This window comes from Bufo gargarizans, chromosome 2 (assembly GCF_014858855.1).
Source record: "Bufo gargarizans isolate SCDJY-AF-19 chromosome 2, ASM1485885v1, whole genome shotgun sequence".
In the NCBI taxonomy this organism is placed as follows: domain Eukaryota; kingdom Metazoa; phylum Chordata; class Amphibia; order Anura; family Bufonidae; genus Bufo; species Bufo gargarizans.
The window spans coordinates 584,321,365-584,337,326 of record NC_058081.1 but is presented as its reverse complement, the minus strand read 5'-3'; the positions used below and the strand labels follow the sequence as shown (position 1 = coordinate 584,337,326).

The following is a 15,962-nucleotide window of genomic DNA, read 5'->3' as shown; positions in this document are numbered from 1 at the left end:
GCTTGTTAAAAGGGTTGTTCCACACAGACAAATTTTGTCATGTCAACAAACAGGATATTTGTCCCAAAGCATCTGATCCGTCGGCAGGGTCACAGTAGGGTACAGCGAGGGCCTAGCCTTAGGGCTATATTATGGCAAATTCTTCTCCCCCCCCCCCCCCCCCGTCCCGACCTCACTCCTCGTATATTCAACATCTATGCCAGCTGTCTCCAAACTGTAAGTTACCGCATCCTCCGATCCTAAAGACGCCCCCTCCGCATATAGATTGACAGAGCCAGGGAACGGGATCGTTCTCTGCTGGCCCTGTTTGAATTCAAAATATCGCGCCTGCGCCGTACCTGTCTTCAATCGGCGCAGGCGCACTGAGAGGCGGCCGCTCGCTCCTCAATGCGCCTGCGCCGGGTGTAGATGTGACGTCATCGGCGCATTGCGGAGGGAGCGGCCGCCTCTCAGTGCGCCTGCGCCGATTGAAGACAGGTACGGTGCAGGCGCGATATTTTGAATTCAAACAGGGCCAGCAGAGAACGATCCCGTTCCCTGGCCCTGTCAATCAACATGCGGAGGGGGCGTCTTTAGGATCGGAGGATGCGGCTGCTACCAGCAAGTAGCCGCCCTACTTGCTGGTAGCAAGGTAATTAGCATATTTTAAAATTAAGTTTTTAACAAATTCTTCTGAACCGAAATGATTATTTAGCTTATGTATGCAGAAATCGCACTATAGGGATTATAAGTAAACAAAAAAAAAAAAAAAGTTTAGTGGGGTGACAAAAGCCCTTTAAGTGTTCTTGCATGGCAAGACCCCTTACTGTTATCTCACATATATTCTTATTATTATAGCCAAATTTACCACCCTAACTCCTCCCTTTTTACACTACATAGACAGTAATATACCTAAACATGCGTATTGTTCCCGATTGGGGTGCTATTAATTTGTGCTACGTTTCGCCAAATGGTTCTCGAAATATCAGCGTTTTTTTGTGGCAAAATTGGTCCCATAGGAATGAATGGCGGAATTTTCAAAACTAGAGTGGGAGCTGAAAAATCAGGACATGATTTATAAACTGCCACCACTCATTTCCAAGCCCACCTACACAATTCTTATATTAAAATGTTTAGCGATCCCTGCTGCCACTAAAAATGGCCACGGCTAAGTCATAGTCCTGATAGTTTTCACAATTTGACCATTTGTTTGCAACTCACGACGCCTATTGACATTCATTGAAACTCCACTCTAGCCACCTCAAATTTGAAGGGCAATTTCTAAACTATGACTGTGCCTTCATTTTTAATATTTCAGAGACATACTATGCATCAAAATGTAGGTCTGGGTCTTGTGATTCTCACAATATAAAGCTCTTCACTGTAGGATTTATAATTTGTAAACTACAACAGTTTGAAGATGGCAACCTCCAGTGAAGTGAGCAAGTTGGAGCAGTTTGTTTTTAACCGCTCTTCTCTGCCCTTGCTGTTGAGTGAGTTGCCATAGGAACCCAGCTTGTGTGAGCAGCCAGCAGAGTGACAAAAGCTAGAGTGTGAGCTGAAAAGTCAGGAAATGATTACTAAACTGCCACCACTCCCTCATTTTCAAGCCGACCTATACAAATTGTCTGCTAATGTTTTTTAAATGTATGTTTTAATGCAACTGTGAAGCACTTTGGGCAACATTTCAATTAAATGTGCTGTATAAATAAATAAAAGCTGAAATGCATTTCTCACTATCAAGCTTGCCATGTGCACTTTTTATATTTGATCAATTGGTTAGTGTAATGTTTACTATCTTTACTCACTCCACACAGTTACTCTGCCCACTCCATAAAGTTACTCTTCCCAGTCCAACCTTTCCACAGTTACTCAAGCCACTCCACCCAGTTACTCCGCCCACTTCAGTTGTAGACTACTGGTGGAGGCAAGAACACTTCACAAAATTTCCCCAGAAATTGTAGCTTTTCTAGTTTGGAATACAATACCAAGGATACATTCAAAGTAAGACTCTGCATTCTAGAATTGGCACAGTATGTTATCATGATTTTCTATAATTTGTGGGGCAATATTTTAATATATAGTAGTAAAAGTTGTTTTATATGAATGGTCATTTTTTTCTCTCTGTGATACTTGTTTATGTACCTTTCTACCCCATCAATTTTTGTCAGTGATAGCCTATGTTGACAGGATATGCCGAAAATGTCAAATAGGTGGGGATGCCATCTCTGGAGCTCCCCCTACATGAAAGAAGAGCGGGCCAGCCATTTCTGAAAGTCCCATATCGGTGAATGGAGTGGTGGCTACTGCATCTGAAAATACCCAAGTGAGCTCATACATGCCTTTCATGATCTACATTCATGGCAGGGATCTGTTCTTCAGACACAAGCAGCTTCCAGGGAGCCCATTGATTTGATACAAATGTCTGGATGGTAAAACTCATAAAGCAGTTTTCCCTATTATAAGAGCTTCCCCAAATCCACAGGATAGTGGGGGTTAACCCTTGAGCGTTCCTGTACAGGAATACTGGGGCCATGTTCCCCCAATTAAAGGCAGCAGCAGACAATAATGTGTGCACCATTCCATTCAACTCTATGGTACTACAAGAGATGGCGGAATAGAAGTGCTCAGCTATCTCTGGAAGTCCCATAGAGGTGAATGAAGCAGCGGACAAGCGTGCATTTCTGCGGCTCCATGCAAACAGGGGAACAAGGGCTCCTGAATTAATGAGCAATAGGGGCCCCAGTAGTCAGTCCCCACACATCAGAGTAGGGGGGATAGGTTCTTGTAAAGGGACAACACATTGAAAGAGGTTATCCGGTAATAAATATTGATCTATTCCCAGGATCTGATAATGACGACCTATCCTGAGAATAGGTCATCATTAAATAGTACTAGATAACCGCTTTAAAGAAGTTTTCCCTTCCACTGTTCACCCTAGGCCAGTGATGTCACAACCATTAATCACGTTCACTTCAATGGGGCTAAGCTGTGCCTAGGCCATGTGATTGATGGTCGCGAAGTCACTGGCCTAGGATAAGCAGCGAGAAGGCTGCGGTGCTCCTCCTTAGCATATGTTTAGCTAATGCAAAGAGGGTGGCTTTCCACATCGTATATGGCGAAACAGTGGATGACGCCCCTCTACTAACCTCTAGGTGGTCTGGCAGCTGGTGAATGCCACCTTCTTCATCTGAAGAATCAGAGTCATTAAAGTTCAGAAGAGTTTGGTCATTATGTTCGAGGAATTTGTAGAACTCTGGGTCTTTTTCTTTAAGGCGAGAGAGTTGGTCTTTGTGCTCGGAGGCTTTGCCTTTAATTTTCTTTACCTTCCTTTACAATGAGGAGAAAAATAATAAATATTCTCTCATGTATAGATATTGACAAGTTCACATAAAAAAAACTTTTAAATATAAAAAATAAAAGTGAGCTATTCAGAAAACAAGCTGAAATCATTAAAAAGTACAATAAAAATAAGTTATGTAGTATTACACTGCAATGGTAAGTTAAGCTGCCATACACTAGATAGCTTGTTCGTCCGGCAGCTATATTTCCTGATCCTCCGTCCCATACATCTGCATGATCGCCTGAGCATACGTCGTAAATAGAGAGAGAGGAGAAGACTGCTCACAGACCACTCCGGCAGTGGCTTATCTCCCCGCTAACAGCAGGACAGGGCAACTGAACCCAACCTGCCTGATCATTATCTACAGAAACATCAGCTGTCAAGGTAGATTTGGGAGTCCACCATACCTATTCTATCGTAGGGCTCATGCACACGACCATATATTTTTTTATTTTTTGTATTACTTCATACTCTAGCCCCTCTTATAATCTCAGGGGGAGAATTTACGAGCAGTCATGGGGGACTCAAGGAAACAGAATTACCGGTAAGTCTAATTATGGTTTTTCCATTTCATCCACCATGACAGCTAAGGGCTCTTTCACACTTGCGTTGTCCGGATCCATCGTGGACGTGTACTCCATTTGCCGGAATTACACGCTGGATCCGGAAAAACACGTAAGAACGCATACATTTTTTTTTACAACTAATAAAATATGCAAGGGACAAACACACACAATACTCACCTCCAGAAGCTTCTTTCACGCCCTGTCTTATCACGCGCCGGCTGTCTAGTGGAAGTTTTCGCGCCAGCCAAGCCCTTCCTACTTCCTGGTGCAGGACGCATATTCAGTTGTTACGACGCAACGACGGATCCGGAAGATGTTAGGATGGATTCGGAATAATACATTTCAATGGGCTATTATTCCGGATCCGTCGATGCGGCAAGTGTTCAGGATTATTGACCGGAGCAAAAAGCGCAGCATGCTGCGGTATTTTCTCCGGCCAAAAACATTCCGGTCCTGAACTGAAGACATCCTGAATGGATTTCTCTCCATTCAGAATGCATGGGGATAATCTTCCGGCATAGAGCCCCGATGACAATACTCTATGCCGGAAAAGAAAAGCGCAAGTATGAAAGAGCCCTTACCAATGAGAACTATCAGAATACTTAGTAGGGAGGGAGACTGCTTGCAGGACCTTATGTCCAAAAGGTCAAATCAGCAGAAGCAAACACTTCAATACGATCATGTCTTATACCGTATTTTGCGCCCTATAAGACGCACCAGCCCATAAGACGCACCAAGGTTTTTGGGGAGGAAAATAAGAAATATTTTTAACCAAAATGTGCACTTTTGGAACTAATGGGGATCTGTGGCCGACGCCGTTACGGGGGAGGATCTGTGGCCGACGCCGTTACGGGGGAGGATCTGTGGCCCGACGCCGTTACGGGGGAGGATCTGTGGGCCGACGCCGTTACGGGGGAGGATCTGTGGCCGACGCCGTTAACGGGGGATGATCTGTGGCCGACGCCGTTACGGGGGAGGATCTGTGGCCGACGCCGTTACGGGGGAGGATCTGTGGCCGACGCCGTTACGGGGGAGGAGTCTGTGGCCGACGCCGTTACGGGGGAGGATCTGTGGGCCGACCCGTTACGGGGGAGGATCTGTGGCCGACGCCGTTACGGGGAGGATCTGTGCCGACGACGTTACGGGGGAGGATCTGTGGCGACGCCGTTACGGGGGAGGATCTGTTCAGACGCGGACGGGGGAGGATCTGTGGCCGACGCCGTTACGGGGGAGGATCTGTGGCCGAACGCCGTTACGGGGGAGGATCTGTGGCCGACGCCGTTACGGGGGAGGAGCTGTGGCCGACGCCGTTTACGGGGGAGGATCTGTGGCCGACGCCGTTACGGGGGGAGATCTTGGCCGACGCCGTTACGGGGGAGGATCTGTGGCCGACCCGTTACGGGGGAGGATCTGTGGCCGACGCCGTTACGGGTGAGGGATCTGTGGCCGACGCCGTTACGGGGGAGGATCTGTGGGCAGACGCCGTTACGGGGGAGGATCTGTGGCCGACGCCGTTACGGGGGAGGATCTGTGGCCGACGCCGTTACGGGGGAGGATCTGTGGCCGACGCCGTTACGGGGGAGGATCTGTGCAGACGCCGTTACGGGGGGGGATCTGTGGCCGACGCCGTTACGGGGGGAGGATCTGTGGCCGACGCCGTTACGGGGGGGGGAGATCTGTGCCGACGGGGGGGGGGGGGTGATCTGTGGCTGACGCTGTTACTGGGGGGATCGGGGGGGCTAGGGGAATCTGGCCGACGCCGTTACGGGGGGGATCTGTGGCCGACGCCGTTACGGGGGGGATCTGTGGCCGACGCCGTTACGGGGGAGGATCTGTGGCCGACGCCGTACGGGGAGGATCTGTGGCCGACGCCGTTACGGGGAGGATCTGTGGCCGACGCCGTTACGGGGGAGGATCTGTGGCCGACGCCGTTAGGGGGAGGATCTGTGGCCGACGCCGTTACGGGGGAGGATCTGTGGCCGACGCCGTTACGGGGGAGGATCTGTGGCCGACGCCGTTACGGGGAGGATCTGTGGCCGACGCCGTTACGGGGGAGGATCTGTGGCCGACGCCGTTACGGGGGAGGATCTGTGGCCGACGCCGTTAGGGGGAGGATCTGTGGCCGACGCCGTTACGGGGGAGGATCTGTGGCCGACGCCGTTACGGGGGAGGATCTGTGGCCGACGCCGTTACGGGGGAGGATCTGTGGCCGACGCCGTTACGGGGGAGGATCTGTGGCCGACGCCGTTACGGGGGAGGATCTGTGGCCGACGCCGTTACGGGGGAGGATCTGTGGCCGACGCCGTTACGGGGGAGGATCTGTGGCCGACGCCGTTACGGGGGAGGGATCTGTGGCCGACGCCGTTACGGGGAGGATCTGTGGCCGACGCCGTTACGGGGGAGGATCTGTGGCCGACGCCGTTACGGGGAGGATCTGTGGCCGACGCCGTTACGGGGAGGATCTGTGGCCGACGCCGTTACGGGGGAGGATCTGTGGCCGACGCGTTACGGGGGAGGATCTGTGGCCGACGCCGTTACGGGGGAGGATCTGTGGCCGACGCCGTTACGGGGGAGGATCTGTGGCCGACGCCGTTACGGGGGAGGATCTGTGGCCGACGCCGTTACGGGGGAGGATCTGTGGCCGACGCCGTTACGGGGGAGGATCTGTGGGCCGACGCCGTTACGGGGAGGATCTGTGGCCGACGCCGTTACGGGGGAGGATCTGTGGCCGACGCCGTTACGGGGGAGGATCTGTGGCCGACGCCGTTACGGGGGAGGATCTGTGGCCGACGCCGTTACGGGGGAGGATCTGTGGCCGACGCCGTTACGGGGGAGGATCTGTGGCCGACGCCGTTACGGGGGAGGATCTGTGGCCGACGCCGTTACGGGGGAGGATCTGTGGCCGACGCCGTTACGGGGGAGGATCTGTGGCCGACGCCGTTACGGGGGAGGATCTGTGGCCGACGCCGTTACGGGGGAGGATCTGTGGCCGACGCCGTTACGGGGGAGGATCTGTGGCCGACGCCGTTACGGGGGAGGATCTGTGGCCGACGCCGTTACGGGGGAGGATCTGTGGCCGACGCCGTTACGGGGGAGGATCTGTGGCCGACGCCGTTACGGGGGAGGATCTGTGGCCGACGCCGTTACGGGGAGGATCTGTGGCCGACGCCGTTACGGGGGAGGATCTGTGGCCGACGCCGTTACGGGGGAGGATCTGTGGCCGACGCCGTTACGGGGGAGGATCTGTGGCCGACGCCGTTACGGGGGAGGATCTGTGGCCGACGCCGTTACGGGGAGGATCTGTGGCCGACGCCGTTACGGGGGAGGATCTGTGGCCGACGCCGTTACGGGGGAGGATCTGTGGCCGACGCCGTTACGGGGGAGGATCTGTGGCCGACGCCGTTACGGGGGAGGATCTGTGGCCGACGCGTTACGGGGGAGGATCTGTGGCCGACGCCGTTACGGGGAGGATCTGTGGCCGACGCCGTTACGGGGGAGGATCTGTGGCCGACGCCGTTACGGGGGAGGATCTGTGGCCGACGCCGTTACGGGGGAGGATCTGTGGCCGACGCCGTTACGGGGGAGGATCTGTGGCCGACGCCGTTACGGGGGAGGATCTGTGGCCGACGCCGTTACGGGGGAGGATCTGTGGCCGACGCCGTTACGGGGGAGGATCTGTGGCCGACGCCGTTACGGGGGAGGATCTGTGGCCGACGCCGTTACGGGGGAGGATCTGTGGCCGACGCCGTTACGGGGGAGGATCTGTGGCCGACGCCGTTACGGGGGAGGATCTGTGGCCGACGCCGTTACGGGGGAGGATCTGTGGCCGACGCCGTTACGGGGGAGGATCTGTGGCCGACGCCGTTACGGGGGAGGATCTGTGGCCGACGCCGTTACGGGGAGGATCTGTGGCCGACGCCGTTACGGGGGAGGATCTGTGGCCGACGCCGTTACGGGGGAGGATCTGTGGCCGACGCCGTTACGGGGAGGATCTGTGGCCGACGCCGTTACGGGGGAGGATCTGTGGCCGACGCCGTTACGGGGGAGGATCTGTGGCCGACGCCGTTACGGGGGAGGATCTGTGGCCGACGCCGTTACGGGGGAGGATCTGTGGCCGACGCCGTTACGGGGGAGGATCTGTGGCCGACGCCGTTACGGGGGAGGATCTGTGGCCGACGCCGTTACGGGGGAGGATCTGTGGCCGACGCCGTTACGGGGAGGATCTGTGGCCGACGCCGTTACGGGGGAGGATCTGTGGCCGACGCCGTTACGGGGGAGGATCTGTGGCCGACGCCGTTACGGGGGAGGATCTGTGGCCGACGCCGTTACGGGGGAGGATCTGTGGCCGACGCGTTACGGGGGAGGATCTGTGGCCGACGCCGTTACGGGGGAGGATCTGTGGCGGACGCCGTTCGGGGAAGGATCTGTGGCCGACGACCGTTACGGGGGAGGATCTGTGGCCGACCGCCGTTCCGGTGGAGGATCTGTGGCCGACGCCGTTACGGGGGAGGATCTGTGTCCGACGCGTTACGGGGGAGGATCTGTGGCCGACGCCGTTACGGGGAGGATCTGTGGCCGACGCCGTTACGGGGGAGGGATCTGTGGCCGACGCCGTTACGGGGGGATCTGTGGCCGACGCCGTTCCGGGGAGGATCTGTGGCCGACGCCGTGACGGGGGAGGATCTGTGGCCGACGCCGTTACGGGGAGGATCTGTGGCCGACGCCGTTACGGGGAGGATCTGTGGCCGACGCCGTTACGGGGGAGGATCTGTGGCCGACGCCGTTACGGGGGAGGATCTGTGGCCGACGCCGTTACGGGGGAGGATCTGTGGCCGACGCCGTTACGGGGGAGGATCTGTGGCCGACGCCGTTACGGGGGAGGATCTGTGGCCGACGCCGTTACGGGGGAGGATCTGTGGCCGACGCCGTTACGGGGGGATCTGTGGCCGACGCCGTTACGGGGGGAGGATCTGTGGCCGACGCCGTTACGGGGGAGGATCTGTGGCCGACGCCGTTACGGGGGAGGATCTGTGGCCGACGCCGTTACGGGGTAGGATCTGTGGCCGACGCCGTTACGGGGGGGGGATCTGTGGCCGACGCCGTTACGGGGGGGGTATCTGTGGCCGACGCCGTTACGGGGGGGGGATCTGTGGCCGACGCCGTTACGGGGGAGGATCTGTGGCCGACGCCGTTACGGGGGGGGGATCTGTGGCCGACGCCGTTACGGGGGAGGATCTGTGGCCGACGCCGTTACGGGGGGGGATCTGTGGGCCGACGCCGTTACGGGGGGGGGGATCTGTGCCGACGCCGTTACGGGGGGGGGGGATCTGTGGCCGACGCCGTTACGGGGGGGGGGGGGGGTCTGTGGCCGATCTGTGGCCGACGCCGTTACGGGGGGGGATCTGTGGCCGACGCCGTTACGGGGGGGGGGGATCTGTGGCCGACGCCGTTACGGGGGGGGATCTGTGGCCGACGCCGTTACGGGGGGGGATCTGTGGCCGACGCCGTTACGGGGGGGATCTGTGGCCGACGCCGTTACGGGGGGGGGGGGATCTGTGGCCGACGCCGTTACGGGGGGGGGGGGGATCTGTGGCCGACGCCGTTACGGGGGGGGGGGGGATCTGTGGCCGACGCCGTTACGGGGGGGGGGGGGATCTGTGGTCGATGCCGTTAAGGGGGGGGGGGGATCTGTGGCCGACGCCGTTACGGGGGGGGGGGGGGGATCTGTGGCTGACGCCGTTACGGGGGGGGGGGGGATCTGTGGCTGACGCTGTTACGGGGGGGCATCAGTGGCTGACAGGGGGAATCAGTGGCTGACACTGTGACGGAGGGGGCGGGAGGGGATCTGTGGCTGACACTGTTATACATGTGCCATCCACAGACCCCCCACCCCATAACAGTGCCATCCACAGATGTTCCCCATAAAACCATCATCCACAGATTCCCCCCCCCCCCACCCACCTCTCCAGTGCTGCAGTATACAAATATAAAATGTCTGATTCAATTAAAAAGTTTTTAAACATGCCCCCCTCACTCCTAATATTACCGTACATCCTAACAGCTTCTGTACAACGCAGGCAGGCCGGCGTGTCACTCACTGACGTCACGTGCCTGCGCCGCCTGCTTTATTCATAAAGTAGGCGGCGCAGGCATGTGACATCAGGGAGTTACCGGCCTGCCTGCCTGCATTCTACAGAAGCGGTTAGGGTGTACTGTAATATTAAAAGTGAGGGGGCATGTTTAATCACTTAATTGAATGAGACGATTTATATTTGTATAAAGCAGCACTGGAGCGGCGGGGCCGGACTACAGTGACTGCACCGCCCTGCCGCAATAGCCAGTCCCCAGGTCCTCCTACCAATCCCTCCCCGCTCGCTCATACATCGCAGCCTGCGATGCAAAAATGTCAGCAATCGCCCCATAAGACGCAGGGGCATTTCCCCCCCCATTTTGAGGGGGGGGGGGTGCGTCTTATGGGGCAAAAATACAGGTGGCAGCCCTACAGATCTTGTCTAGGGAAACGCCCGCTCTTTCGGCCCATGAAGAAGCCACTGCTCTTGTGGAATGGGCTTTGTGGGACTAGTAAGGCCTGACATTGGGTAACAGCAAGATATAGTTGACTTAATCCAACGACCTATAGAAGCCTTGGATGCTTTTCTACCTTTGTTTTGCCCAGCAAACTGAATAAGGAGATTGTCCTCCCATCTAAAAATGTTTGTCGCCAGGTATTGTATAATAGTCTCCCTGACATCCAGGAGTTGGAATTGTTCCTTAGATGAATTTTTTACATCTTCAGGAAAAGATGGGAGGACGATTTCTCGGTCTCTATGAAAATACGTGACTACTTTCGGGAGAAAACCTGGATCCAGTTTCAAAATTATCCTGTCCGGAAAGATAGGAAGATAGGGCTCTCGGCAGGAGAGAGCCTGAATCTCTCCCAGGCGTCTAGCTGATGTTATAGCTATTAAAAACGCAGCTTTGAAAGTAAGATGGTTAAAGGGGTTATCCCATCTTAGACAATGGGGGCATATCGCAAGGATATGCCCCCATTGTCTGATAGGTGCGGGTCCCACCTCTGGGACCCGCACCTATAAGGAGAACGGAGCCGGGGAGAGTTGTGGCTGGAGGACCCCGGGTTTCCCAAGGTCCGACCACCACCAGGCGCAGCTCCCCGCCTCTCCCATTGAAGTGAATGGGAGCGCACCGCACATGCGCGGCCAACGCTCCCATTCATTTCTATGGGGCCGACGGAAATAGTCGAGCCAGCGCTATTTTCGGCGGCTCCATAGAAATGAACGGAGGGCGGCTGCGCATGCGCAGTGCGCCCGTCTCCACTTTCTCTGCTCCGTTCTCCTTATAGGTGCGGGTCCCAGCGGTGGGACCCGCACCTATCAGACAATGGGGGCATATCCTAGCGATATGCCCCCATTGTCTAAGATGGGATAACCCCTTTAATTGAAATGTCCTGTACGGGAGTAAATGGAGGATTCATTTCAGCTTCACTTGCGCCCAGCCAGCTTCGCCCCAACTGCCGTTTTGAAGCGCCGCCCAGCTCATCAATATTCACTTCGCTGGGCGGCTTCTGCTGTCCCCGACGTTCCAAGATCCCATAGCTTTCTACTGGGCATGCGCGGTATCTCGGAACGTCGGGGACCGCAGAAGCCGCCCAGCGAAGTGAATATTGATGAGCTGGACGGCGCTTCAAAACGGCAGTTGGGGCGAGGCTGGCTGGGCACAAGTGAAGCTGAAACGCCGCCCCTTGGGCAGAAAGAAGACGATTCTAACAGGTTATAAAACACAAGTTTACTGTATTTATAAGGTGGACAGGGGTTATACTTATATGATTTTAATACACAATAAAAGACCTGTGCAGTCATATATATATATATATAGCTAAATATGCTTATTGGGCCTATCAGTGTCCCTTTAAATCCCACTGGGGAATCCTTGGCATTATAGATGGCCTTAATCTAGAAGCAGCTCTTACAAATCTTCTTATCCACCTATGGCTGGCTAGATCTGTATCATAGCATGCCCCCAAAGCAGATATCTGTACCTTTAGTGTACTGGGTCTGAGGCCCATATACAGCCCCCTCTGGAGAAAAACTAAAATCTTTGATATTCGGGTAGAATTTATTGGTGAATCTTGTGCCAGCCAACTGCAGTATTTTCTCCAGAATTTGAGATAGATTGCAGAAGTAATTCTTTTCATGCTGGATTTTAGTGTATTAATAACCTTATCTGAAAGACCTCTACTATCTAAGATCTTGCGTTCAGGATCCATGCTGATAATTTGAACAGGCTGGGATCTTGGTGAAGGATGGGACCTTGTGATAGAATGTCCTTCTGGAGAGGTATTTTCCATGGCTCCTCCAGAGCCAATTCCTTCAGGGCAGGCAACCAATTTCTCTTCGGCCAATAGGGAACCACCAGTATTACTGTTACAGGATCGGTTAATATTTTCTGCAGTTCCCGAGGGATTAGGGCCCAGGAAGGAAAAGCGCAAGCGAGGTTCCAGGTCCACCGGACTGAAAAGGCATCGACTGCCCATGGCTCTTCTCTGGGGTTTACAGAACAAAAGCGCCCCACTTTTGCGTTGTTTTTTTTTATGCGAATAGGTCTATTTGAGGAACTCATCTTTTGGAATTTCTCTGAAAAATTTCTTGATTTAGGGACCACTCCCCTGGGTCTATGTTTTCTGAACATTTTAGGTGGGTCGCTGTGACTGAAAGTACATTTCTTTCCGCCAGACCCCTTAGGATTGGAGATCTTGTGCCCCCCTGGTGTTTTGGGTAGGCTACCCTATGGTTTTCTAATTCGCTGATCCAAAAATACATTGATCTAGCCACTGATGTTGCCGCCATGTTCGTTTTTATTCAAAACATGGATGCTTCCCAGGATTTTTTCAGTAGAGCACCAGCCTCTTTTTCCATTGGATCCTGTAGTTGAGAGGAATCCTCAAAAGAAGGGAGGTCTTTTTGATAACCTTTGCAACCTGGACATCAATCTTTGGTGTTTTTTATTAAAGATCTTTACTTCAGCCTGATCAAAACAGCCGTCTGTTCCTAAACTCCCTAGAGACACCTAATCTCCTTTCTGGATCCGTCCACTCGTCCAGAATCATCTCTTTAATATTTTCATTTACTGGGAACACTTTGGATTTCTTTGTTTTAAATCCACCAAACATCTCATCCTGGACTGACCGGGCTTTTGTATGTCCTCAATGCCCATCGTAGTTCTTACAGCTCCCAATAATTCCTCCATATCCTCAGAAGAGAAAAAAAATGTTTTACTATCTTCCGCAATTTCTCCCTCTGATAGAACAAATATCAATGTTCTGTCTAGAGGTGGAAGCCTCCTTGTCCTACTCCTCTGCTTCAGAGGAGGTTGGAACGTACATCTTAGAGCTTTTTGCAGGTGGAGCAAGAGGAACGGATTTGAGGGAGGATTTTCTCTCGTTCTGGATCATGGATTTAACTTCCATAAGGATCGATGGTTGCTCTTCTTTTACAAGTTCATTAATGCAAGATTGACAGAGCTTTTTATGATTTTCAGGAAGTCTCTTGGTACAAGTTGCACATCTAGAGACTTTGGGTTTAATTCTGGGTTCTTTCACTCCCTATAAGAGAGGAGCAACCCGGTATCAGGAGGCCATACACATTAAGCATGTCAGAGTGATACATATTCTCCCCAGAGGGGAATTCACAGTTGGAGTAGCCGAGGGGGTGTCTGTAGGATCCATCTGGCCTGTAGGGGCATCAGGAGCTGACATCCTATTCTGGAGGAGGAACACCACTCTGGAAGCAGCGGTGTCTTGTTTGAATTTGCTGCTTTTACAGCCGGCACCGCGTCTGATGACATCTGCGCGGGCACGTGGGTTCCAGGCTCCGCCCCCCGCGGCAGGCCGAGAACAGAGTACAGCGCTGCGGCTTTGCGCTGAGGTCGGCTTACCGCGTGTTCTGTATAGCGTGGTCAGCTTCCAGCGAGAAGGGGGAAGGAGGACCCTGCGCATGCGGAGAGATAACAGGCCCCCGCTGTCTGGGACGAGATCTACTCCAGAATGTCCTCCGCTGCCCAGCTTTAGAATAGACCGCAGGAGGGCAGAGGAAAAAGGAAAAGACCTTCACACAGGTCTCTCTGTGAGGTGCCCCCAAGGGAAAGGAAACACTGAGGGTGAGAGTGGGTGGTGGCCTTTTAAACTCTGTGTTCCTGCCCCTACAGAAGTCAAGGGGTCAATTTCATGGTTAAGCAGTCATGGTGGACGAAATGGAAAATACGGATAATGTCCGTATGCATTCCTTGTTTTGCAGAACGGAGCAGCTGTCCCCTAATTTTGCGGAACAGGCGCGGACCCATTCATTTCAACAAGATGCAGACCGCAAAAGATGTGGACAGCACACCGTATGCGGTCTGCAGCCGCACTTCCGTTCCGCGGCCCCTCAAAAAATATAGCGCATGTCCTATTCTTGTTCGCAGCCACGGACAAGAATAGGCATTTCCATTATAGTGCCGATCATGTGCGGTCCGCAAAATGCAGCACGAACATGGTAGGTGTCCGTGTTTTGTGTATCCTTGTTCGGAATGCGAGAATAGGAGATGTTCTATATTTTTTGAAGAACGGATATATGGACACATACGGAAACAGAACGCGCATGGAGTAACTTTCAGTTTTTCTGTGGACCGATTGAAATTAATGGTTCCGCAAAAAAACTAAAAAGGAATGGATACGTTTGCATCTATGGGCCCTAAGGTTGAGTTCACACTTCAGTTATTCCCATCGGTTATTGGTGCGGGTGAAAAACACAGAACAAGTGCAGATCTTTCTATTACACCTGATCTCTGAGTAGACTTCATTACTGGTTTTGGCTCACAATAACTGATTGAAATGACGGATCAAATAAGTGAAGGAAAATTAGCAGGTTCAGCCACTGCAAATCTAATGTGTATGACGAGCTTGAGAGTAGATTGCCATTATACAGAGCTTTTATTCAAACATCTATTTCCCAGTCCGCAAATCCTTACGCATCTGGGGGTCTTAGCCTACCTTCAATCTAATCCAGATGACGTATCTCCTTCTCCCTTGTATAAAGATGCAATCTTATCATATGATTTTGGGGAAAATGACATTGACCACTCAATTGTTTTTAGAACTGAACTTTCTGCTGGAAACCCTTGAAATCACGTGTAACGATCCCACCAGTAATAAATCACATCTCACTGTCCCAGTGAACTTACTTTTCTCCACTGCCGGCTGCGACCTTCTTCAGCTTCTTTACCTTCTTGGGTTTTTTCTGCTTCTCGGACACTTCATCATTCGCCTTCTCCTCTGTAGAGTCAGCGTCTGAATCGAAACCTGTCGTCAGGAACTCATCCAAACTGAGCTGCGCAAGTTTTCTAATTGGAAGAGAAAATACTGGTTTACAAACATAAAATGGTATGTCCGCAAGGGAAGCCGTTCATTTTAGGGGGGTTGCAGGGGTGGGGGGGGGGGGGTCACAGTTTTTATGATAAGCAGGGGTCCCAATGGTGGGACCCCTACCAATCTAATAGTTCTCATATCCTGTGGATAGGGGATAACTTAAAGGGGTTCTCCAGGAATTAAGAAAATAAAAATACCTAAATATTAGTTTATTACAAATATATTCCAAATACCTTTCGTTAGTTCTAACGGCTCATTTTGTGTGGGCAGCAATCATTAGGAGAAATAAAATGGCCGCCGTCCTCTTAGTACCCACTAAACCTGTCCTAATCACACAGCAGGACAAGTTACTTCACAACACTGAGGTAAAGAGCTGCCTCATCCTCTTCTCTACTTGTCAGGGATTATGATCCTGAATACAGCAGATTAATCTCCAGCCGAATCTCTGTGGGAATTGAGTTCATGAGGAGACATGAAGTACAGAGGACGGACAGGACAGACTGTGGTAATGGAGACTGCATACAAGTGCCTCGGCCCATCAGGTACACCCCCACCTCCTCTGTGTACTTCATGTCTCCTCATGACCTCCATTCCTACAGAGAATTAGCTGAAGATCTTATTAAAATGTATTCAGGATCATAATTCCTGAGAAGCA

At 53.1% G+C, this 15,962-nt stretch overlaps 1 protein-coding gene across 1 annotated transcript in view; it reads right to left on the bottom strand.

The window, feature by feature from the left end:
* Positions 1-15,962, bottom strand: part of NOC2L (NOC2 like nucleolar associated transcriptional repressor) — a 108,194-nt gene that overhangs the window by 90,018 nt on the left and 2,214 nt on the right. Inside the window, exons 2-3 of the mRNA XM_044281806.1 lie at positions 15,124-15,282; positions 3,129-3,309 (exon numbers count right to left, since the gene is read on the bottom strand). Coding sequence (XP_044137741.1) covers positions 3,129-3,309; positions 15,124-15,282 — 340 coding nt within the window. The remainder of the gene's footprint in view (positions 1-3,128; positions 3,310-15,123; positions 15,283-15,962) is intronic.